This window comes from Delphinapterus leucas, chromosome 20 (genome assembly GCF_059928025.1).
Source record: "Delphinapterus leucas isolate spDelLeu-1000000601 "Yukka" chromosome 20, BTC_Dleu_Yukka2, whole genome shotgun sequence".
NCBI lineage: Eukaryota > Metazoa > Chordata > Mammalia > Artiodactyla > Monodontidae > Delphinapterus > Delphinapterus leucas.
This window is the reverse complement of record NC_143148.1, coordinates 46,429,692-46,455,870: the sequence shown is the minus strand read 5'-3', so window position 1 is coordinate 46,455,870 and position 26,179 is coordinate 46,429,692. Positions and strand designations below refer to the sequence as shown.

General features: G+C 40.5%; 1 protein-coding gene across 1 annotated transcript in view; it reads right to left on the bottom strand.

The window, feature by feature from the left end:
- Positions 1–22,870, bottom strand: part of PHLPP2 (PH domain and leucine rich repeat protein phosphatase 2) — a 73,019-nt gene extending 50,149 nt beyond the window's left edge. The window contains exons 1-3 of the mRNA XM_022583278.2: positions 22,717–22,870; positions 14,975–15,252; positions 4,187–4,320 (exon numbers count right to left, since the gene is read on the bottom strand). Of these exons, the coding sequence (XP_022438986.1) occupies positions 4,187–4,320; positions 14,975–15,252; positions 22,717–22,815 (511 nt within the window). The 5' untranslated portion in view covers positions 22,816–22,870. The remainder of the gene's footprint in view (positions 1–4,186; positions 4,321–14,974; positions 15,253–22,716) is intronic.
- Positions 22,871–26,179: the final 3,309 nt, after the last annotated feature.

Below are 26,179 nucleotides of genomic sequence, written 5' to 3'. Positions count from 1 at the left end.
ACTTGTAGGAATCACTTCCTCCCTCTACCCCAGAGGTCAGCCATTCTCTTCACTTTTATAATAGTAATTTCCTTGTTTTCTTTATGTTTTTGCTACTCATGTATTAGTTATAGCAATTTTTAACTACTGTAACAAAAAGAATATACTGGCCCAAACACAAGATAAATGTAATTCTCTGCTAGGGTGGGCAGTCTGGGTTCCCAGGGGTCAACTCTGTCGAGAAACTCCAGCTGATGGTGGCTCTGCCATTTTCAACACATGACTTCAATATTGCTCTTGATGACTGCCTGCCTACCCTACAGAAGAGGAAAAGAGCAAGAAGTATGCATGGGAGGCTTTAGGAACCAGGTATGAAAGTGGCACACAACAATTCCACTCCATACCACTTTAGAAAGTTTTGTCACAGGTGCACACCAAACTGCACAAAAGACTGAGAAATGAGATGTAGCTGGGCAGTCATGGGCCCACCTCTAAGTCTTATTATGGAGGAAGGAAAGAGCAGCTTTGGATGGACAGAGAGTGGTACTGTCACACATCTCTAAACAATACGGCTGAGTTTTGCCTGTTTTCGAACTTTAAATGAATGGAAACATACTATATATGCAATTCTTTTGTATCTGGTTTCTTTTGTTTGTGTTTATGCTCCTTGGATGAAGCTGTCTCAAACAACGTGTACAGAGAATACCAAACAGAAAGAAATGCTCAGGCTGGGTGCTATGCTACCTGAGCTATTCAACCCCAGAACTACAACATCACTAGCAAATCACACCTTCTAGATGCCACTTCCTCTTACATAATAAGGAGTTGATTAATGGGCTCTCTTAATCTCTGTGACTGATCATGCTACCCACTCATCTTTAGTTACATATGTTATTTCAAGGCTTTTATATCATGAATCTGTACTGAGTCACTCCACTCAGTTTCCCCCAGCACCCCCCCAGAAAGACTGATAACTAGCATTTGCACAATGGCCCCTGAAGTACCGGAGACGTTTCATATCTAGCAAACAAAGCAAAACACTGGTTTGAACTTAGGCCCTCTGACCCTGGCCTCATTAACAGTACATGCTAAGCTAACGCACCAAAGACTCTATGCAAGAAATATTGAAAGCTGATTGCTAAGCTATTTGCTTCAAAAAGAATACTTCAAATTCTTTACAACTCCTCTCTTCAAAAGGAGAGGCCTAAAAAAAAAGAGGTGAGGGCTATTTCCCTTCTCTATATAGTGTGGGCTGTATTTGGTGACTCAATTCTAATAGAAAGTGGTGAAAACAATGGTGACTTATGAGGCTAGGTCATAAAAAACACTGAAGCCTGTGTGTTGTGTGTATGTGTGTGTGTGTGTTATGTGTTTGCATGCACATGCATGCATGCACTCATGTGAATGTGTGTGTTTCTCATCACTGGGGGCAGCTAGCTGCTACATCGTGAAGACTCTTAAGCAGCCCTAGAGAAGGGTTCACATAGCGAGCAACTGAGATCTCCTGCCAAAAACTGGTGAGAAACTGGGGCCTTCTACCAACAGCCACATGAGTGAGCCATGTTAGAAGTGAATCTTCCAGCCCCACTCAAGCCTTCAGATGACTGCAGCTTCAGCCAATATAATGAGTACTATCTCACTGAGACTCAACCCAAAACCATCCAGCTAATTCCTCCTAGATTTCTGACCCATAGAAACTGTATGATATAATATCGGGACTTCCTTGGCAGTCCAGAGGTTAAGACTCCGTGCTACCACTGCAGGGGGCATGGGTTTGATCCCTGGTCGGAGAACTAAGAGCCCACACGCTGCGCATGGCGCGGCCAAAAAATAAAAATAAATTTAAAAATAAATATTTAATATCATTTTAAGTCACTAAATTTTTTTTTTTTTTTTTGGCTGAATTGGGTCTCCACTGCTGTGCGTGGGCTTTCTCTAGTTGCAGCAAGCAGGGCCTACTCTTCGTTGCAGTGCATGGGCTTCTCACTGAGGTGGCTTCTCTTGTTGCAAAGCATGGGCTCTAGGTGCATGGGCTTCAGTAGTTGCAGCATGTGGGCTCAGTAGTTGTGGCTCGCGGACTCTAGAGCACAGTCTCAGTAGTTGTGGTGCATGGGCTTAGCCGCTCCGCAACATGTGGGATCTTCCCAGACCAGGGATCAAACCCGCGTCCCCTGCATTGGCAGGTGGATTCTTAACCACTGCGCCACCAGGGAAGTCCTAAGTCACTAAATTTTGAGGCAATTTGTTACACAGCCAACAGAAAATACCCTTATCTATCTATCTACCTACACAAACATACATACTTTTTTTAACCTTTTATTTCTGGTGCCATATACATATATTGCCTATTTTCAAAAGTAACTAGCTTTAAAAACCTCTTTCTCAAATGTAATTTTCTCACTCAAATCATACTAGCTTCTCTGAATTAAAAGAGCTCACTTTTGTAAATGTTCTGTGTTAATGACTCCCCCACCCCCGCAAATATAGTAAGTACTACGAACTGGTACTCTTTTTTTTTTTTTTTAATTTATTTATTTTTGGCTACGTTGGGTCTTTGCTGCTGCACATGGGCTTTCTCTAGTTGCGTGAGCGGGGGCTACTCTTCCTTGTGGTGCGCGGGCTTCTCATTGCGGTGGCTTCTCTTGTTGCGGAGCACAGGCTCTAGGCATGTGGGCTGCAGCAGTTGTGGCTCACGGGCTCTAGAGCGCAGCCTCAGTAGTTGCAGCGCACGGACTTAGCTGCTCCACGGCATGTGGGATCTTCCCGGATCGTGTCCCCTGTACTGGCAGGTGGATTCTTAACCACTGTGCCACCAGGGAAGCTCCCCAAACTGGTACTCTTTTTGACTTTACTGGAAATATCCTCTTAAGGGAATATTAAGATCCTAGGCATGCTACAATTTATCAGGTGTTATTAATAAATTAATGCAATCATGCCAACTGTTGTGTTATAACTGACTTCAAATGCAATCTCACTGGTTATAAAGGAGCTCGCCAGCATCTCAAGGCTCAACTTTCATCCCAGAATGAAAACATGGAGTGAAGAACTTATGTGCAACCACATATAAAGAGCATGTTACTATCCAAGATTTATTGTTATTTTTTAACCAAGCTTTACAGTAATAGATCGGTTGTGTTCCTCAAATTAGTCTTAAAAGATTTTCCTCAGATTTAACATCAACCTAGCAACTATTCTCCCTCCATGAACTAACAAAGGAGAGAAATGAATGGAAATAAAATAAAATGAAACCAACTTTTAAGGGACATGTCAGAAAATATTGTTGTGGTGAAAAATTATAAATAAAATCTTTTGTGAAGTGCATTTAATAAAACTGGCTTGTGACATGTCTCACAAGAGTTCAGATTAAATCAATAATTTGAGGAATGAGAGCAGGAAATCTTAGTAAATGGTTATGCCTACATACACTAATAACTTAGTTACTAGTTCAACTGTTTGATAAATGGGTCATATTAACTCAAAACTGTTAGGTGTTAAATAGCTCTGTTATTTACTAGCTGTATGACCTTGAACAAGTTAACTTCTCTGTCTCTGTAAAATGAGACAACAGTTCCTAGAGCATAAGGTGGCTATACTGAGTAAACTGGGTAATTCACAAGCATAAAAGCACACAGTAAGCACTCAAAAAATGGTACTCAGTAGTATTATTAGTTATTGATGTGTATTTGGAGAGTAATATTCAGAAATATTCTGACTTCCTTAAGGCTAACTTTATGACTAAAGTGATCAGATGAAAAATAGTCAATAAGGAAAAAATGCACCAAAAGAGAAGAGCATGTAAAATATCCAAGATTTAAAGCTTACTAAATTCAACAATATACACGTCTGATGTGTTCATCAAATGTTAAGTCATATATGATAATAACCACCTACTTCTCAACATTCTCGAACTATCCAGAAGTTCATGGACTTTATAAAGAACTTGAAAATATAACTGATACTAAAGCTATGATTTGATCAAGATGCTGGCAAAAGTACATAACAATTCTGTAAGTCAGCAAAACACCAGAACAAAAAGAGCAAAAATAAAAAGGGAAGGCTGTTTTTGCTGTTGTTTTCTAACTACATTAGTAAATTGGCTTAAAAATGGCTTTGGATAAAATCTTTTTAAAAGGCTGAAGACAGACAGAGGTACAAATAATCAATTAAAAGTCATTAATGTATACACACAGCCATGATAAATCCTTACCACCATAAAATCGAAGCATACAGCCAAGGTCAGGATTTGCCGCCTCCTCCTGTATGCGCACAGGGTCATCAAACCCCAGCCTGGACAAGTAATCATAAACAATCTGAAGAGGTCGTTCAGTAGGTTCCAGTCTCCTGCTTATACAATTCAAAAGAAAAATATTTGTTAAGTAATAAACACACTTCATTTGATTTTTAAAATCTTTTAATACGTGCTAGATTTTTACTTCTATATCAAGATTTTCTCTAATATCACATGATACAACTAATCTAAACAAGTGGTGCTCAAAGTTTTTGGTCTCGGGATCCCTCTATAGTTTTTGAGGCCCCCAAAGAGCTTTTGTTTACACGGGGTGTATCTATTGACATTTACTGAATGAGAAACTAAACTTAAGAATTTCTAAATATTTAGTTATTCATTTTAAAATAACAATAAACACATTACATGTTAACAAATATTTTTTGAAAACTATATTTTCAGAATAAAACAAATTTAGTGAGAAGACTTGCATTATTTTATATTTTATAAATCTCTTTAACAGCTGGTTTAATAGAAGACAGCTAGATTCTCAGATATGTAGCGTCTAGAAAACTCCACTGTATACTTACAAGACTGAAAGTGAAAAAGAAAATTAATACCTCATTATTATGAAAGAGTTTTGACCTCATGCACCTCTTCAGAAAGTCTCAGAGACCCCCAGAGGGCCCTTTGAGAACCTCCGTTTCAAACTTAAAGGCATCGAATTGAAATTATGAGATATAAAAGATTGTACCTGGCCATAAGTGATTTCACATAAGCTGCAACACAATTATAAATGGAGACTTTGGGTTGCTGACTATATCCTATATATTTCCTCTGGCTTCACAGATGATTTTTCCATAAAAACTAGGAATGAACTGCCCAGTAATTCCCCAGAAATCATTAGATTACATGGTTCTGACTGAAAGCTAGGTAAAACCAGAATGTTAGTAATCACTTGTGGCTTCTGGTGACACTGCATATTTTAAAATCACACAGACTTAAGGCAGCTCATTTACAATTCTTTTATCAGAAAGCAAAGAGTCATAAATACACCAGCTAAGAGCATGAGCTCCAAAAGTCAGACTGCCTGGGTTTGAGTCTCACTTCTGCCACTTATCAACTGCATGTATGCCCCTAGACAAGTTATTTAACCTCATTGTCTTAAATACCCATCAGTATAATGGGTAGTGCCTAACTCACAGAGTTGTTATTAGAAGTATTTATTTATTTGCTTACAAGAAGATATCACATAGTATATAAAGTGCTTAGCAAATTATTTGGCATGTAGTAGTGTTCAATAATGTACTGACATTATTCAAAAAAATTCTTAGGAATGGAATAAAAGTTTAATTAGAATAAAAATAAAATGTCTCCCCTATCTGAAACAACAACCAAAAAACAAGTATAGGAAAGCCTGTATGTTTAAAAGATCTTGAAGAACATTATTCATATCCTAAAAGGATTCTGTTTAGAAAACTTAAGTCTTGTATTAATCAAAAGAAACATGATAAACCTTCCATCATGGCAAAAAGATATGAAAGAACTCTGTGTTTTGTGGTTAAAGAACTAGAAAATACTGGTTGGTAATATGCTTTAATTTAAAAAAACATGAAATGGAAATACTGCAAAGTGGAATATAAACAACTGTAAAAATATGGTAATTTAGGAATGGAAATCATATTGATGAGTACAGAAAGTAAAAAATAAAAATAGGGACTTCCCTGGTGGTCCAGTGGCTAAGACTCCACACTCCCAATGCAGGGGGCCAGGGTTCGATCCCTGGTCAGGGAACTAGATCCCTCATGCCGCAACTAGGACCCAACACAGCCAAATAAATAAACATGTTTTTAAAAATCTAAAATAAATAAATAAAAATAAAGTAAAACCACCTCCTGGCCCCTCCTGACTGTTCAGTTCTGACTTTCAGCTTCCATCAGCTCAGAACTACTACATGGGGAATGACCAAAGAACTAAAAGCCTACAAAGACCAATAAATATTGAATTTAATAGAAATGAAAAATAAACTTTTCAGAATAAAAATATCAGTTACAATTAATCTCTAGCCAAATAAAATAAAAATCCACAAAGGGCTGTGACAATTAGGCACCTTCCCAGTACAATGGTAGAATTCTTCTAAGAAGGATGCATTTTAAGAGAGACTTCTAATAAACTATATCCTGGACGGGTCAATTAGCCATGTAATAGGAAGACTGACTGAAGGATTAACTTGAAGACAAGGTGACCAAGGGCATAAAGAGCCCTCTCTACCTTCCAATGTCAAGAAGGATTAGACTTACTCTATCTAGATTGCTCCAAAGAATAGGACTAGGACCAAGGAGAAGTTGCACAGGTAGAGTTGATTAAAAAATGAGGAAAAACCTTAATGATTAGAGAAGCCCAATAATGAAACAGACTACCTCTCAAAATAGTTCACAGAGAGCTAGAGAGCCCTCTGTCACGGACACTTTAGACGAGTCTCCTCTAAGAACCAAGTTGGGCCAGATGATCTTCAGCGTCTTTTAAAACTCAGGGCTCTTTCAGGTATTTAAGACACCTTGCTAATATAATACAAATTCTACGTGAACACTGCTATTATTTTTGGATACAGAGATCAATGTATTTAAATATAATTCCATATAATGATGACATATTCAAGACCAAGAAACATTATTAATACTTTCAGGCTAAAGCTCACTGACTCAATTTTCCTATTTCTCTCTGGAAAACCAGGAGAAATGGAAATATCCTAATTCTGACATATTTTACCTGATCAAATGTCCTGGTCTAAAAAGGCTCTGTAGATTTTGGAAAACCTCTTTATATATTTCCACCTAAAGAAAGTATTCTCCCTGGTGGGACGGGGAAAAAAAAAATCAAGAGAATCTCAACATCTGCTCTTATTAATTTAGCATAAATGAGCAAACAAGAAATAGTTCAAGAACTGCAAAAACAAGTAAAACGAGGGACTAATTCCATTTACTCATTAAACTCATCTGCTTAAGAGAGTAGAGTATGGGGGAGGGAAATGCTATAATATGCTTACGGATCAATTTTGTGTTTCAAAGTTCCAAAAGTTTAACAGGCTGCTAATTAGCTGTGTGTTAAATCTCTCACAAATCAAAGGAAATATATATACTGCAAAACAGGTGTAGGAGAGAGTATGTTAGCAAAGAAAGGTTCCATTCAGCATTTGAAATACTTCCACTGCGCTTTAAGAAGAGACAATATGACTATTGTTAGCAGTTTTAGTTTGCTTCTAATGCTTCAAGGAGCACAATAGTCCTTGTAAATCTGAATATATGTGCATATGGTTATTTTTCTCCAAACCAGCCAACCAATACAGTAATGCTATCAACAGTGTTTGCAGCTCTTAGCCAATCTGAACAGCGCCCACAGTTAAGTTAGAGGTAAGAGAAGAGTACATTTCATTCCAGGTATCATTTCACAAGAATTCTAGTTAATAGTGGGAGGCAAAAGTATACATTATTTTTCTTTTTTTTTGGTACGCGGACCTCTCACTGTTGTGGCCTCTCCCATTGCGGAGCACAGGCTCCGGACGCGCAGACTCAGCGGCCATGGCTCACGGGCCCAGCCACTCCGCGGCATGTGGGATCTTCCCGGACCGGGGCACGAACCCATGTCCCCTGTATCGGCAGGCGGACTCTCAACCACTGCGCCACCAGGGAAGCCCAAAAGTATACATTATTAAAACCCAACATATTGTACCCAAGACCCTAACGAAGCAGAGCAGCATTCTCTACATCAAAGTCAGGTTAAAACTCAATCTCTGGCCATCTATAAAGGTAAAATCTGCAAAATTTGAAGACCGACAATACAGATCATGATACAAACAACAAGGATACTTCGATGAATGTTTACCCCATACCTGACACTATGCTGGGAAGTATCTCACATTTTACAAAACTAGGAAATAAGAAAAATGAGGTTCAGAGAGTCACACAATTAGTACATATGGCATCAGGGTTTGAACCTGTGTCGGTTTCCTTACAAAGCCTAGCCTCCTTTAGGGAAACAGTATTATTTTCTAAATGTAGATTTAAAATGTATGCAGAAGAGAGCTCAAAGCACTTCATATGTTAACTTACATCAAGAAACATAAAAAGTTATGTTTTAAAATTACTGTACGTCATTAGCCTAATACATCATCATTTGAAAGATAGACTATTTTTATGCATCATTGTTGTATGAGAGTCTTTCTAGCCTTCGTGGTCCCTGGTTCCTGTGGGGTAGATTCTAAATCCTCAGAGTTTCCTGAGTAATGGGAGTGTCTTAGTTATTCATGAGCCCCTTGGATAACCCCTAGGTTTATGCTAAGAAATGAGCTGACTCAGGATGGGGGCTGGTCACCAGAAAGACCAACCACGTGAAGACAGGGCTGGGGCTTGGAGTGAGCCCGACCTTGGGGGAGGGGAGGGCTGGAGATTTGAGTTCAAGCACCTACCTGATCAATGATTAAATCAGTCAAGCCTACCCTATAATACCTCAATAAAAACTCTGTACTGAAGCTTCCCGATGGATGAACACACTAATGTGCTGGGAGGGTAACAAGGATGCTCCCAGACCTCGCCCTATGTGTGTCTTCATTTGGCTGGTCCTGATTTGTATCCTTTATACGAAAATTGTAATCTTAAATATTGCTTTCTTGGGCTTCCCTGGTGGCGCAGTGGTTGAGAGTCCACCTGCCGATGCAGGGGACACGGGTTCGTGCCCCGGTCTGGGAAGATCCCACATGCTGCGGAGCGGCTAGGCCCGTGAGCCATGGCCTCTGGGCCTGCGCGTCCGGAGTCTGTGCTCTGCAACGGGAGAGGCCACAACAGTGAGAGGCCCACGCACCGCAAAAAAAAAAAAAAAAATATTGCTTTCTTGTGTTCTGTGAGACATTCTAGTGAATTATTGAACCTGAAGGGGTCATGGGAGCCCCCTAAATTTTTATCCAGTTGGCCTGAAGTGCAACCAGAGTGTAAAGTCAGGGCGGTCTTGTTGGAGACCAGGCCCTTTAAATTGTTTGTCTGTTTGTTTGTTTAATTTTTATTTTATATTGGAGTATAGCTGATTAACAACGTTGTGTTAGTCTCAGGTGTAATGTCCTTTAACTTGTGAAGGAAGTTTGTGCAAACTCTGCGTGGTTAGTGTCAGAACTGTACTGCAGTAAACCAGATGGCATTGTAACAACCATTAAGAAAGAAAAAACACTGCCAGTTAGACTATGACCTACCAACAACTGTAAGATACACACTGATTTTAGAAGTATTAAAATGTAAAAACAAAACAAAGTTTTAATAAAAACAAATTACTTAATGTGTAACACATTCTTTTAAAGCTTTAAAATACTACAGAAATATGAAACACAAAACAAAAATAATCCTTTTCCTTCCTCAGGGTTAATCGGCTCAGTATGTATCCTGAAACAGGACTTTTCATTCCACTTTTACAATATCAAAATATGGTAAAACAAAACTATAGTGACTTGTTAAGAGGTCACCCAGCAAGTCAGTGATAGTAAAGGAATTAGAACTCAGGATCCCAAATCCTGAGGGCATAATTTTCTGTTAGATATATTTTATCTATTCTTAGCTTATCTTAAAAGATAGTGTATCAACCACAGAAATCTTAGTCATTTTGATGACTGAAAATAAAAGTAAAAATATGACCATGAGCCAAAGGGCACTTCATTTTGTTACATGTGATATTTTTACAACTTTTCAAAGAGAAGGCAATGACTACACTAAGCTTCACTACTGAGTCATCTGTCACTTTAACAGTCCAATAAAACAGACAGACCAAATAGTATCATGTAAAGGGCACCGGACTGGGAGACAGGATACTTGTGTTCCAACTCGAGCACTAGCACCAGGCAGCTGCAGGAATGTGCTTTGGACCTGACCTCTCCAGGCCTCTGTTTCACATCCATAAAACGAAAGAAAATGGTTTCAGTGATTCCCATGGGGAAGTAACTGGCCTTTTAGGTAGGACAATTCTTTGCTGTACAAGATGGTCCCACACATTGAGGACATTAAGGCTCCCTGTCCTGAATGCTGACCCTAGATGCTGGTAACCCTCCCCTGTAGTTGTGATAACCAAAAGCCCTGCCCCCACACGTATTTCTGGATGGAAAGGGCAGTGGATGGTGAGGTTGGTAGGTTGGGTTCATTTTACTAGTAGGCAGCGGTCTCCAGCCTTTTTGGCACCAGGGGCCGTTTTCGTGGAAGACAATTTTTCTACGGACCAGTGGCAGGGAGGCTGGTGGGGGGCAGCGGGAGGGGGTTCAGGCGGTAATGTGAGCAATGGGGAGCAGCAGATGAAGTTTCACCCACTCACTGCTTACCTCCTGCTGTGCGGCCCAGTGCCAGGGGTTGGAGACCCCTGCTAGTAGGCATCTCTCTTAGGTTCCTTCAAGTGCTAAAATTCTATAAACTAGTAATCCCTCTGTTAAATTCAAGTGACAAGTCCATGATTAAAAAAGAGTAAGGAAAGAAGGAAATCATGGATGATTTAGGAAAAACATGGGGTAATTTTAGTGCCAGTAATCCCATTACTATGACCTAGTTCACGGAAATCAACAATGTAAAGAGTCATGGGCAAAGGTAGTCATCACACTACTTCTAAGGGTTGAGTGACTTGAAACAACCCAAACAGGTAACACTTATTGAGCACTTGCTAGGTCCAGGCATCATTTTAAGAAGTTTACTTCCTTGCTCCTCAAAGTGTAGCACATCACTTAGGAGCTTAATAGAAATATAGACCCACAGGCCCCACCCAGAGCCACTGAATCAGAATCTGCATTTTAACAAGCTCCCCAGCTGGACATTCGAGTTTAAGAAGCGTTACAAGTATTAATTCACTTAATCTTCATAACATGTATAATCTATTTAATCCTTGTGATAACTCTATAATGTAAATATTACCATCCTCCATTGTACAGATTAGTAAACTGAGGACAAAGCGTTAGGCAACTTGCATAGTAACACAGCCAATTTGAACACACACACTCTCAATCCAGAATCCAAGCTCTACACCATTACTGCACATAATTTCTCAAATTTTAAACAAGTTATAGTATATGCATAAAATAGAATATTCTGTAGTTATTAAAACTGGTATCTAAGGAATTTTTAATGACACAAGGAAATTAATTGAAGTAAGCAGTAAATAAAATTGAATATATGGTGTGGGTCCAAATACGTAATTTTAAAAAATTACACACACACACACTTATTCTGAAAAAGATCTGGAAAAAAAAATGTCAGCGTGGCGGGGGAAGGGGGAGGTAATATATGGAATCTGGTGTCAGAATGCCAGAGTTCAAATTCCAGCTCTACACTTACCAGCCAAGTGGTTCTAGGTGAGATGATTAACTCTTTTAAGACTCATTTTCCTCATCTATAAAATAGGGAAAGTATTTACCTAACAAGATTGTTATGAGGATTAAGTGAGATAATCTACAAAAAGCATAAGCAATGAAAATTATTTCTCTTTATACTTTTTCATTTTTCCAAAATTTCTACAATGAATATAAATCACACTTCATTAAGCAGCAAAAAATGTTATTAAAAAAGATATTGTGTTAGACTGTCAACTATCTTATGAAGGGCTATTACAAAGAAAGTACCTATTCTTCTGATGCGATAAACGTAAGACTGAACTCAAGCAATTAACCGTTGAGTAAGAGGTCTAAAAAAGATCTTTAAACAATTATGATTAAATAGTGAAACTGAGCAAGGCACACTGTGCCAGTTCCCCTCCGGGAGGGCCTTTACTCGGAAGGAAGTCCACCATCTATCATGAATGATGTCAACATTCCAACTGCTTGGCAGTACCTGCCTGGCCTTGAACAAGTTACTGGACCTCTCGAAGAGCCTCAACTTTCCTCATTGGAAAGGAATAACCCTACCTCTCTTAGAGTTACTGTGAGGATTTAATGAGAAAATGTGCATAAAGCAGTAAGCCCGTTAACTAGCAAAAGAAAGCACTTAGTGTTAGCTAAAATATATCATCATCATTTCTTTGGCTGGCTGAGGCTTCTTGAGCTCCTATTCCAGCAATGAGAATATATTCGGATCTCAAATAATGTATGATCGCACTTCTATGTGGAATCTAAAAACACAACAAACTAGTGAATGTAGCAAAAAAGAAGCAGCCTTGCAAATATAGAGAACAAACTAGGGGCTACCAGTGGGGGGTGGAGGAGCAACACAGCCAGGGCAGGGGGGCGGGGGGAGTGGAGGCGGTAGTGGGAGGCACAAACTACTGGGTGTCAGACAGGCTACAAGGATGTAGTGTACAGCACAGGGGATACAGCCAATATTTTATAATAACTGCAAATGGAGTGTAACCTTTAAAAATTGTACAAATTTTTTTAAATTTTTAAAAAAAGAAAATATATTCATATCTTCAAACCACAGTTCAACAGTGTTTTCATTATTTTATAATCAATTATGTTTTCAAAGAGCTATTTCATTAGAAATTATCAAGGCTACAGGACTAAAAGGAGACAAACTCTCCATTTTAAGTACAGTTTAGATTCACTAAAGTAAATTGTATCACATTTGGACTCTTAACTACACAATTAGTAGTAGCAAGCCAATTCAAGTGGGGTTTTCTCCACTTTTCTAGTATTTTTGTGTATACACACATTGGTATACAGATGAGTAATAAGTCTTAGGTTTAAATACTTGAACTCCGTCAATCACTACCAGCTATAATGTAGGTCAAGGCTTTCCACCTGATAAAATTAGATCGGAATCAGTGTTAAGATTTAGAAAAGCCTAAGGGTCACCTAGTCCGATCCTTTCATTTTACAAATGGATTTAGGAAATGTAGTTAACTGGTGAACAAGGAAAACATTCAAGTGCTAGTCTACTTTTTCAGGAATTAGTCCAAATCCTAAAGGAAAATAATAATAAACCCCAGTTTAGACTTTAAAATGATATCAATGTTTAGCTCAGCTAAAGGTGTTACTATCATTGCCACATTTTTAGGTGTAAGTGGGAGCCTCCTTTCTCACTTTCAACAGTACTGAATCCACAGTTTTGAATTCTGTTTTGAGACATTTATTTATTACAGGGAAAGGGGAGGAGAGAAAGTCAATGGTCAGGCACTTAAGGAACTCTTATTTGAGGTCTAACTCAAAGAACTAATAGTTTTTTTTTAAAAGCTGAATCAGGGCTTCCCTGGTGGCGCAGTGGTTGAGAGTCCGCCTGCCGATGCAGGGGACACGGGTTCGTGCCCCGGTCCGGGAAGATCCCACATGCCGCAGAACGGCTAGGCCGGTGAGCCATGGCCGCTGAGCCTGTGTGTCCGGAGCCTGTGCTCTGCGACGGGAGAGGCCACAATAGTGAGAGGCCCGCGTACAGCAAAAAAAAAAATTTTTTAAAGATTTTAAATAAATTAAACCTATGAAAATATGCTCAACCTAACTCATTAATATAAATGAAAATTAAAACAAAATAACAAAATTCCTATCAGATTTGCAAAAATCTAAGTCATCAGCCTTGAAAAAAGAGTTGTCCTTGGAATGCTGAATTTATGATTCTCTAAAAACTGTTGACAATCATTTCTATTCACAATCAAGTATGTGCTCATGCATGAGGATGTGTCTGTATATGTAAAATTTAACATATTCTGGAGAAAGTAAGGGGGAAGTAGGTATACTTTTATATTATTCATCGAAGTATAAGTTCTATGAAGAGGAATTTGACAAAATCTCTCAAAATTAAACATGCACATACCCTTTGAGCCAGCAATTCCACTTCTAGGACTTTACCCTACAGATGACTTCCACATGGGAGAAATATCACAGGTACGAGGATATTCACTGCAACAGTACTTGTAGTAAAAAAACTGGTAACAACTTACATGTCCATTAACAGGAGACTAGCTAAAATTGTGGTAGATTCATAAAATGAAATACTATTTAGCCATTAAATAAATGAAAATTATATAAACATTAATATGGAAAGATTTCTAAGAGATATTAAGTTGACATGTTGCATGTAGCACCATTAGTTTTAAAATTTATATACAAATAATGACACATACTCATGCATGACCATAGGTACTTCTCATTCTATTTCCTTTTATACATTTCTATTTCATTCTGTTTATATGTATTGCTTAAAAACTTTAAAAATATTTATTTTGGGCTTCCCTGGCTGCGCAGTGGTTAAGACTCTACCTGCCAATGCAGGGGACACAGGTTCGTGCCCTGGTCCGGGAGGATCCCACATGCCACAGAGCAACTAAGCCCGCAAGCCACAACTACTGAGCCTGTGCTCTAGAGCCTGTGAGCCACAACTACTGAAGCCCGTGCACCTACAGCCCGTGCTCCACAACAAGAGAAGCCACCGCAATGAGAAGCCCGGGTGCCACAACGAAGAGTAGCCCCCACTCACCGCAACTAGAGAAGAGCCCGCACACAGCAACGAAGACCCAATGCAGCCAAAAATAAATAAATTTAATGTTTAAAAAATCTTTAAAAAAAATTTATTTTAAATTTAGATATCCGACCTATGATATAATCCAAATGAAGTAATTATCAAATTTTCCTTCCCTTTCCTTTAAAAACTGACAGTTTTTAAATTCAAGAATCCTAATGTCAGATTTCTCCAGGGAGAAATCTTTTTTCAAGCCTAGTGACCCCATAACCATCATCAGCTCCAGCACGAATGAAGTCCTAAAGCCCACTTCCAAGCAGAAACACATGTGACTTATACTGCAGGAGAATTAGTGGTAAAACTCTGACCTCACCTGACCAGGTCTCCATGAAGCTGCAAATAAAGACGTTCCCTTCCCTCTCCAGCACAAATTTCTGACGCTGGCGTGTCTACTGTGCAAAGGACAAGATGTAAGTCGGAGGAGGAGGAGGCAGTGGCGGAGGCGCTGGCTGCAGTGGCCGTGGCGGTGTCTGCTCCGTACAGGTAAACACAGCCTCTCTTCACATCTTCTCGCAGCCAGTCTCTCTCTCGAGAACCAAACCTACTTCTCCTATTCAGACAATGTCTGCTCCCATTGCGTTTCATAGTTCTCTAAAAACGTCAGGAAAAAGAAATCATTAGCTCAAATGTGTGACTGAATTAGACACATTCAGTCCTCAGCCCACCTTTCCACTCCGTAGTCACCAATACTTGACTCAGTACCGCCTGCTCTCACAGAGCCTTCTGCACCTGCCATGCCCAGCCCTAAACTGAAAATTTTCATTCTCTTTACTGCTAGCTGTTCATGTCTCTGTCCATCATCTTTTTTTTTCTACTTTTACTTTTTTTTTACTTTTTTATTTTTGGCTGCGTCAGGTCTTAGTGGCGGCACACGGGAACTTCACTGCGGTGTGCGGGTTTTCTTTCTCTAATTGTGGCGCACAGGCTCCAGGGCATGTGGGTTCTGTAGTTTGACGCGCATGGGCTTAGTTGCCTCGTGGCATGTGGGATCTTAATTCCCCAACCAGGGATCGAAACCCATGTCCCCTGCATTGGAAGGCCGAGTCTTTACCACTGGACCACCAGGAAAGTCCCTGTCAGTCATCTTCTGACCTTTTTTTTTCTTTATGTTTTCATAAAAATGTCAAGAACAGTAGTGTACCTACTATCTAATTTTCACAAACTTTAATATTTTGCCATATTTAGTTCAGATCATTATTCTAAAGAACATATATATGATATATCCTTACATATATAGCTAAAGCCACCTATTACCTAAAAAAAATCCCATTCACCTCCCTCTCTCCCCAGAAATAAACACTCTACTATAGTGTTTATCATCCCATGCATTTTTTTTTAATTTCTGATTTTTATTGATTGATTGGTTGATTGATTTTTGGCTGCGTTGGGTCTGTGTTGCTGCGCATGGGCCTTCTCTAGTTGTGGCGAGCGGGGGCCACTCTTCGTTGCGGTACACGGGCTTCTCATTGTGGTGGCTTCTCTTGTTGCAGAGCACGGGCTCTAGGTGCGTGGGCTTTAGTAGTTGTGGCATGTGGGCTCAGTAGTTGTGGCTCACGGGCTTAGATGCTCCATGGCATGTGGGATCTTCCCAGACCAGGGCTCAAACCCGTGTCCCCTGCATTGGCAGGCGGATTCTTAACCACTGTGCCACCAGGGAAGTCCTCCCATGCATTTTTTATGTTTGCCATATACGTATATATCTATAAACTCTATATAGTATTGTTTTACATGATTTAAAACTTTATCTAAAACCTAACATACTTATGTTTCACCCTGCAATTTTTTTTGTTTGATTCAACATTGGTTTAGAGATGTATCTATGATTAATACACCCTGCTCATTCTCTTGAATAACATTCCATTATACGAATACACTGAAATTTATCCATTCTCCTGCTGAGGGCATTTAGTTTGTTTCTAATTTTTCAGTGTCGGAAACAATGCTGCAATAAACATTTCCGTATGTCTCCATATGCAAACTGAAAGTTCCTCTAGGGTCCTAGTCCTCTGCCTCATATCCCGAATAAGGAACTACAGAATCAACACAATACTGCACAAATATTCTTTCCATTATCCTCATGTTTCAAAAGAAAAATTACTGTTGCATTTGATAACTTAGGTATGCATATACATTGTGAAGTCACATTATCTCAGAGCAAAAACAACTGCTACAGCAATATAACAAGTTTCTAAAGATCAATATTTACCTGCTCTATTTTTTTTAAATGGGCCATTTCTATTCCCATTAATAAAAAACTAATTTCCACAAAGAATTACACTGACCCACCTTTCTAGGGCCACTCCCCACTGTATTTCACTCTGTTTGTCATATCCAACTCCCCGAACACACCAACTATTCCACAATTCTGTGACTTGCCTGAAATGTCCTTCTCCATCTTGTCCATCTGAGTAGTTATTCTTCAAAATTACTCAAACGTCACCCTCTCTGTGGAGCTTTCCATGTCTCCCATCCCTGCTTTCTCCTACTAATTAAAAAGAATTAATAACTCTGCACTCTCCTCCACAGAACTTCTTCACCTTAAACATACTTCCATTCCCATGTAAATCGCAATGAGTTTTTAATTATTTATTTGGTATTTCTTCTTCTCTTATACACTGAGAACCTATTACAGTACCTTAGCACCTGGGTGGCCCAGAGATGCATGCAGAACTCAGTGATGTCACAGACATTTATTCCCAGTCTGTACTTTAGCCTAATTAGCTTTAGCAAGAAGTTGAACAAACTTGGGGAAAAAAATCTCCATTTTTATAGGAAACCCTATCACCTTTCCTCTGTATCAGCCACAAAGTAAATAAAATACTTTTGCTACTATTCCTCATTGGAAAACAGAAATATCTATAAAGCAAATATTATTTTTGTAATTACTGAGATTAAATATTTGAGGATAACTGTAGCGCCTAAAATTAAATCTCTGAAGATGATAAAGAAAGGGGAAGGAAAAGTTAGAAGGTATTCCCCACATGGAGAAAAAGAAAAACAAGAAATCGAGAATGGCTTCATTGTTTAAATTTATGATAATAGGTGAATCAATCATTTTACAGATCTTAGGGATTTAAGTACAGCTAATCAAAACCATGAGGATTATTACTGATTCTAACTTTAGATAAATAGGATAAACCCCTGCTACAAGTGGGAACTAGGCGTCTTTCTTCTCATAAAGAGCATTTTCTCAAAGCTGAACATCTCAGAATTAACAAAGGGCTTTTGAGCACATATTTTATAAACACAGGGACCATCATATTTGCACCACTAAATAATCTTAACCACTGCATAATTAGACAGTGATTTTAAATATTCCTTATTTTTTAATCTTTGGTAAAGGTCAACTGAACCATCTGAAAACAGTATTCTATACAGTGCAGTAACATTTATACAAGGAAGCTCTGCATTCTGCACTCAGTGGAGAGAAATTTTGCTCACTGCTATTAAGAGAGGGCCAGTGGACACCACTCCACACATCCACCAAAAAGCTTCTTTAAAAAAACTTTTTAAGGTCAAATAATATCCCACTAACCTTATCAATCTTAGAAAAGTCAAGGCAGACCCCAGGAAGTATTACATTAGTTCATCCATGATTTTTCTTCTGTGAGGATTTTTAACAGTCATTTTTTAATGTGTATATCTATTTCCCTTAAGACTATACATAGGGCTTCCCAGGTGGCGCAGTGGTTGAGAGTCCGCCTGCCGATGCAGGGGACACGGGTTCGTGCCCCGGTCCGGGAAGATCCCACAGTTGTGGAGCGGCTAGGCCCGTGAGCCATGGCCGCTGAGCCTGCACGTCCGGAGTCTGTGCTCCGAAACGGGAGAGGCCACAGCAGTGAGAGGCCCATGTACTGCAAAAAAAAAAAAAAAAAAAAAAAAAAGACTATACATAAAGTTTTAAGAACTTTACACTGTTGAAACCCATGTGTTGTTGGTCAAAGAATGTATCTCCTGTTTATATGATATATTCCACCCCATGAAAATAAACTGCTGAGTTAGAACTTTAGTAGATATCATTCTCTTAAACCTGTTCAATGGGCATTTAACGGCCTAGATACCAAGCAAGCATAGCCTTCTGGCAACAATCTAGATGGACTGTTTAGCTATCATTAGTTACTGCTGAATTACCTAGTGCTTCCTTCTCCACTGCCTAAACCATCAGGTAAATGTTGGAAAGGTCACTTCTGTCCTCTGAGATGCTTGCAGCTTTTAGAATCACCATTCCACTGGAAATGCTAGATGGAGAACACTTTATTTCCTCCCTTTACTCTTATATAAGAACTATTGACAAGTTTCTCTAAAAGGGAACATAACTATAATCACCCTCACATCAAACAAGTGTATAAAGAGCACATTTAAGACTTAAAGATATTTCTAGAAAGCCGAAATCTTCAGAGTAAGCCATGATTTAAGCACCCACTTCAGTTTTACACTTTTAACCCTCTAAAAATGAGGGCTCTGATCAGTTCAAAGGTGATAAACTATTAAACGCCCAATGAACTAACTCTAAGGTATGCATGGTAGAACAGGATTTACTGAAGTAACTCTTCATACTCAGTGAGTTCTACTAGACTGTGAAATATCCTAAAGTAGGAGATATGTTTCTGCATTCAAAACTTTAGAATATGGGCTCATCTCTAGGAATATACATGCTAAGGAATATTTTGGAAGGGGTGGATGAGATAAAGAGGGGAAGAATATTTCAGTTCATTAAAATCTTTTTGGTAGTAACTGATTTTAAAAGCCATACAAACACATTATTTTGATAAAAACCTGAAACTATTATTGAAAAAACACGTCTCACAGAATCCACTGAGTAGATTAATTATAACTTCATTTCTTCTACAGACTGAGTAAAAAAAAAAAGAAAAAAAAACCTCTCCAAATTTCCAAACATCTGGAAATTTCTGCTTCAAGGATACTCCTAATAATCTTAAAGAGTATTAAAAATCTCATACTTATATTCCAACTACAGTTATAAAGGACTATATTCTAAATAGCAATTTGCTGTGGAGAATAGGGAACCCTCTTGCACTGTTGGTGAGAATGTAAATTGATACAGCCAGTATGGAGGTTCCTTAAAAAACTAAAAATAGAACTACCATACGACCCAGCAATCCCATTACTGGGCATATACCCTGAGAAAACCATAATTCAAAAAGAGTCATGTACCAAAATGTTCATTGCAGCTCTACTTACAATAGCCAGGACATGGAGGCAACCTAAGTGTCCATCAACAGATGAATGGATAAAGAAGATGTGGCACATATATACAATGGAATATTACTCAGCCATAAAAAGGAACAAAACTGAGTTATTTGTAGTGAGGTGGATGGACCTAGAGACTGTCATACAGAGTGAAGTAAGTCAGAAAGAGAAAAACAAATACCATATGCTAACACATATATATGGAATCTAAAAAAAAAAAAGAAAATGGTCAGAAGAACCTAGGGGCAAGACGGGAATAAAGATGCAGACCTACTAGAGAATGGACTTGAAGATACGGGGAGGGGAAAGGGTAAGCTGGGACAAAGTGAGAGAGTGGCCCGGACATATATACACTATCAAACGTAAAATAGCTAGCTAGTGGGAAGCAACCGCATAGCACAGGGAGATCAGCTCGGGTGCTTTGTGACCACCTAGAAGGGTGGGATAGGGAAGGTGGGAGGGAGATGCAAGAGGGAGGAGATATGGGGACATATGTATAACTGATTCACTTTGTTACAAAGCAGAAACTGACACACCATTGTAAAGCAATTATACTCTAATAAAGATGTTTAAATAAATAAATAAATAGCAATTTGCTAAATAAATCTGGGGGCAGATTTTGAATCAAATTTTCCAGTAGGCCATACGGTGGACCTAGATCTAATCTGGCTAAAGTTACACCAGTTTAGCTATATTAGCCTTTTTATGACGATCTATACTCTTTGACAATAATGATGTTCATGATTTGGTATTAAGTATAGAAGAGTTACAGAAAAGAATGGTAAGCCTTTTTAAAACGGTTTTCAGAGAAGAACATGTAGGAAACTATGGCTTTCTTCCCGATTCTGAAAGTCTTCTACTTACATATTCCTTTCCAGTTTCACCTGACACAAAATTCAACCACTCAGCTACTGAAGGGAACTTCTGTCTGTAGAACACACCGCACCTATTCTTCATAGCCGATCCCATTTATTTGCAAGGATGCAAAGGTCTAAAACACTGTTAGCCTCCCACATCACCAGCTCAGCACTATAATCAAGATTAATTTCTGGACTCTTTCTAATGGTCCCCAGATTGGAACCCCACGGAACCAGTGGTAGGTTGGACCACTTCCTGGAAGTGCAGGAAGGTCGAACCCTTCAAAAAAGATCCTCATTTCTCAATTCCTTCCCTCCCACAACTCACTCTCTCTTCACCAAAAAATAGTTGTAAAAATAGCCAAGGCTGTTTACCTTCTAGGCCAGAGGGCATTACCTATCTCTCAGACCTGCCTTTTCCTGATAAGCCAGGCCAGCAGAACTTTATTAAGTTCATTCACAATTTACATTTTTGTGACCTTACAGTTTTAAGTAAATATCCAAAAGCCTTTGAGTAATTATATTTAATTAAAATATAATTTTAATATAAATTATATTTAATATAATGTAATTATATTTAATATAAAACATGATTAAAGTAAATATGTATAAGGTCTATGCAGAAGTAGAGATAAACTATGAAAAGTTATTTCTTTAGTTGCTGCATTAAGGCTGGGAGGTAGCAGCAGAAAAAAAGTTTTATATTTTAGAGTTCTAATTTATGTTGTTTCATGGATTCACCAGATGCTTCAAATCTATTATTTTTTTCCAATGTTGTTGTTTCTTTGTGATGCCCTACGTATAATCTTAGTAGCGAGTATACAGTCGCATCCTCAATCCCAAAGAACAACTATTACTTAATGAATTTTTAAACATTATGTATTTTCATTGTTTTGCAAAGTAGTTTTGAAACACGTCAAATCTAAATTTTCTTTTCTCTCTTCCTTTTCTCTGGCAAGTTTTAAAGGCTGCTGATTCCTCTTCTAGAACTTTAGAAGGAATTCCACTCCATCTCCAGGACACCTAGTTTACATATCTGACCTACAGAAAAATTTCTCTCCAACTATTTCGAAGGCTAGTAGAAAACTCCATCCAGTGTGTCTCCCACAACCCCTCCTTTTAACCACCTTCACTGTCCCCTTCCCACCCTACATTCCTGTGCATTTCAACTTCTTGTCATCACCTTCAAGACTCCACTCCCCCCCTTGCCTGCATCTGCCTTCACTTCCTCCTACTCCCCCCCAATTCCTGCCAAAAGCCCCGTTAGCTGCCTGTTGCATAACTGCTCCCCCGTCACCGTCTCTCTGGATTGTCAGCCCCACTCCCGCCAGCAGGAATGCCCCTTTTTCTCCAACCCCTCCTCCCTTCTGCAGCACGCCCAGCGATTCCCCGAGATTAAGCTCCTCCGGGGATTCTCCCTCCAGGCCCGCGCTCCGGAGCGAGAAGCGGGTCTTAACTTCGGTGGTAAGCTCCGAGGGCAGAGGCGGCCCACTCCAGCCGGCGCAGCCCCAGCACACCGCAGCGCCCGGCCAATCACCGCCGCCATCCTCCCGCTGGGGTGATGTCTTCAGGTGTCCGGGGAGAAAGCCCTGCGTACTATCAGCTCCGCTGTCGGGCCAGGAGCCGCCGGCCTTGGGGCCCCGTGCGCAACCGGGGGAGGCACAGGCGGGCCCCGGGGTCCCAAAGGAGCCGAGTGGCGGCGGCGACCGGGTGGACGCCGGCCCCAAGGCGTGGGCCTGCGAGGCGGGTGGCACGCGGCCAGGGATGGACAGCGGTGGGGACGGAGGCGGCCGCGGCCTCGGCGGGGGCCAGCTGCAGAGGCCTCCGCGGGTGCCGCGGCCCCTCCAGCCGGGTTCTGGGGGCGACTGAGCCGCAAGGCTGACTGACCGACGCGAGGTGGGGGTCGCCGGCTGCCTCGGCCACCGCGCGGGGTAGGGGCGGCCTCTGCCCGCTTTCGCTCCCTCCCCAACCCGCCCGCCCACCTCACCTTCAGGACACGGATCCCGCCCGGCCGGCGGCTCGCGGGCGCTTCGGGCGGCTCCGGCGGTTCGAGCGGGCCCGCGGGGCCCGGCTCCACCTCCCCCATCTGCGGCTGGTGGAGGCTGCACAGGGACGCCCGGCCGGCGCTACGCCGCACGGAGCCTCGGCGGCGAGCGCGAACAGCCTGCGGCCCCGCCCCCCGCAGTCCGCCGGCCCCGCCCCCTGCCGCCCTGCCGGCCCTGCCACCCGCCGCCCCGCCGGCCCCGCCCCACCCGCAGCCGTTTCGGCCCTGCGTAGCCGCGGGCCCGGTGCGTCCTGGGCGCTGCGAGCCGCAAGCCGCTGGGCGGGCTGCCGGGGACCTCGCGGGCGGAGCCCGGCGCCACCGCAGGGCTGGGCCTCCGTTGTCGGCCGCCCTCGGTTTGGAGGACTGAGGTACAGGGAGGATTATTTGCTGCTGTCCCCGCCTCCGAAGTATGGGCTGGACAAGGAAGGGGGGGTGGAGGGCTGCACCTGTCAATAGTGACGCGAGGACGCTGCCCTCCGCCAAGGGTGCCTCTTGTAACTGACCTTTCCCAGACCTTCCCTCTGTACTTCAAAACCGGATGCCTATATTCAATATCCTATGATAAAACATAATGGAAAAGAATATGAAAAAATAATGTATATATATTTATAGCTGAATCACTATGTTGTACAGCAGACATTAACACAATATTGTAACACAACTATGCTTCAATTAAAAAAAAAAAACTGGACTGTCACCCTCACGTACAAAGCCATTGAACGAATTGTTGAGAATACTCACCTTAGCAAGGCCCTTTCTCTTCCTTATTAGAGATGCTCACGGCCTTCTTCAGCAAATTCGACCCCACCTCATGTACAAAATGTCATCTCACCTCCCAGCCACATTTTAATTTCTCCTCATTTAGTAAAATTATCAGAACATTGTTCTCTGCTTCAAGCAGTAATGTGGTCTGGTCTGAAAGCCATTTTATTATTTGCAATTCTAGTTCAGAAAATTTTTATTATTTTCTTTTAGTTCCTGCAGTGATAGTTTTGTGACTGGTCAGTGGGCCAAATCAGACAGCCAGATTCCAAATTTCAGCTCTACCTCTTATTATTAGATCTATACCCTTGTGCTATTTTATCTAAGCCTTTGGTTCTTAGCTGTGAAATAGAAATTAGTCTGTATAGTAGTTATTATGAAGATTTCGCAAATGCATACAAAGTGCTTGACACATAGTAGTGATTCATAGGTGTCACTATTATTCTGAATTTCCAAATTTAAGAGACACTCAATTCCTTAGAGTTCTCTTGTTAATTCTGCTCTAAATTGTCTTAGGAAACCTTCTAGACCTCTGGATTTTTAGGTCTCCCCCTCCTACACAGGTGTTGAATCTTCAGGCAACTTCTAAGGAATTAGCAGAAAAAAACAATTTCTTGTGCTTTGAATAATTGGTATCACCTATTAACCATTGCTTCAGCTTGCCTAGTACAGACCAACTATATGTTAAGAATATTTTAATTGTAGGTTTAGAACAAGAGAGTTTGACATCTGTCAGTGCAGTCTGTTCCCCTCTTCTATGTATGCGTTTATAGATATTTTAAATTCCAAGACAAAATTTGACTCTTGCAAAGATTCTGACTCTGTACAAATTATTTCTTCTGTGAAAGTTTGGTCACTACCTTCTCCCCTCTGAGTTACTTTGTATATACCAAAATTCCAATCTCCAGTCATCTTCATTTCTTTGTCTCATTCTAGTGAATTTAAAATGATGTCTCTGTGAGTCTGGTGTAAAGTGAAAAAAACTCTTTGTCTACCTCCTGGGTTTTCCTTCTACCCTGAAATTACTTTCAAGAAAGCTACTCAAAGTAGTTGGATTCCCATTTCAGTGCTTATTGGGTAACTTCCTCCAGCAAGAACACTGGTATGTAAGGGGTAAGCACCAATATGGAGACAGAAGTGGAGTTGACCAAGGGCAGACAGGCAGAGAAAAGAATGAAAATGTGGTTCAGAATTAAGTGCTTCTAAAAGCCTGTTTCTTGAGGTACTACACATTACATTTTCCAGATCTCATGAGCAGAAGCTCTTTATTAGTTTATCATCTGAAGGGGAAGGATCCTGTCACACGACCAGCATTTGAGTTCATGCTGGGGAACAGCAGTGGTAGATGATTTTTATTTTTATTTTTGTAATTAATGGGAGAGTGGGCTAAAGCATCAATTCAGAATACAAGCATATGCTAAAAGTTATGTATTTACTACTTCTTCAACAACAGTAGTACCTCTTTCAAAAAGAGAACAAAAAAGCTAGGAGCCCAGGTGTTGCAGGGGATAATTTATGACGCAGCTCTCTTTAAAGGTCTCCATGGTTTAAGACCCAATTCAGTTAAGTGGTGACAACCAGTTGATTCTGAGTTTTCTTTTCAGATCATGTATTGCCATTAACATTTTATACTGTTTCAAAGGTCACATATTCATGTTCTCCCCCAGTTCAAGGCACTGTGCATTACGTATGCCTAGGGTTATGTAACTACAATTTCTAGAAATGGTAAACAGCTCAGACTAACCCTAAAAATAAATTCCTCTGGGATTTTTTGTGCAAATATCCATCTGCCCTCACTGCAGGTTCATCATTACAAAAATCAGTTTGAATCAAGCCAAGAGACAGAGAAGTCATTAGACTCCCTCCTTTCTGTATCCTTCCTGTAAGTGCATACCTCTCTTTCCACCTGGAAGGGGTTGGGGAGGGACACACACACACACACTTTATCCCAGTAGCTCTTCCTAATCTTCACTACAAAATGGAAAGAAGGTCTGGAGAAGGAGAGTTCACGTCTGTAAGATTTTGGTAGAGGAGCCATAAGAGCTTACTACATTTGCTTCTTTATAGCTAGTTCCCACTCCTTTGATGATCACAAGTCATCTTTAGGCCTAAATCCTTTGTTATTTCTACCACAGATTGAGCAGATTTAGATATTCCTTATTTTAGTTTCAAATAAACAGGCTGTATTTACCTGGCTTCCAGGTTTGAAGGATTTTTTTTCCTTGAACACTTTTGTATTGTTGAATATGGGGACAACTGAACTAGGGAAGGAAATAGCATGAAAAATACTTTAAAAAAGTGATAAAAATTGGGCTTCCCTGGTGGCGCAGTGGTTGAGAGTCTGCCTGCCGATGCGGGGGACACGGGTTCGTGCCCTGGTCCGGGAAGATCCCACATGCCGCAGAGCGGCTGGGCCCACGAGCCATGGCCGCTGAGCCTGCGCGTCCAGAGCCTGTGCTCCGCAACGGGAGAGGCCACAACAGTGAGAAGCCCGCGTACAGCAAAAAAAAAAAGTGATAAAAATTAATTTGGTCCTTCTGGATGGAAGTTCAAATCTGAACACTATTCACTGTATTAAGTAAATGTCTAGAGTCTATTACTGGCTAACGTTTTCTACTGCAGCTTTTATATTTTCCTCTCGTTA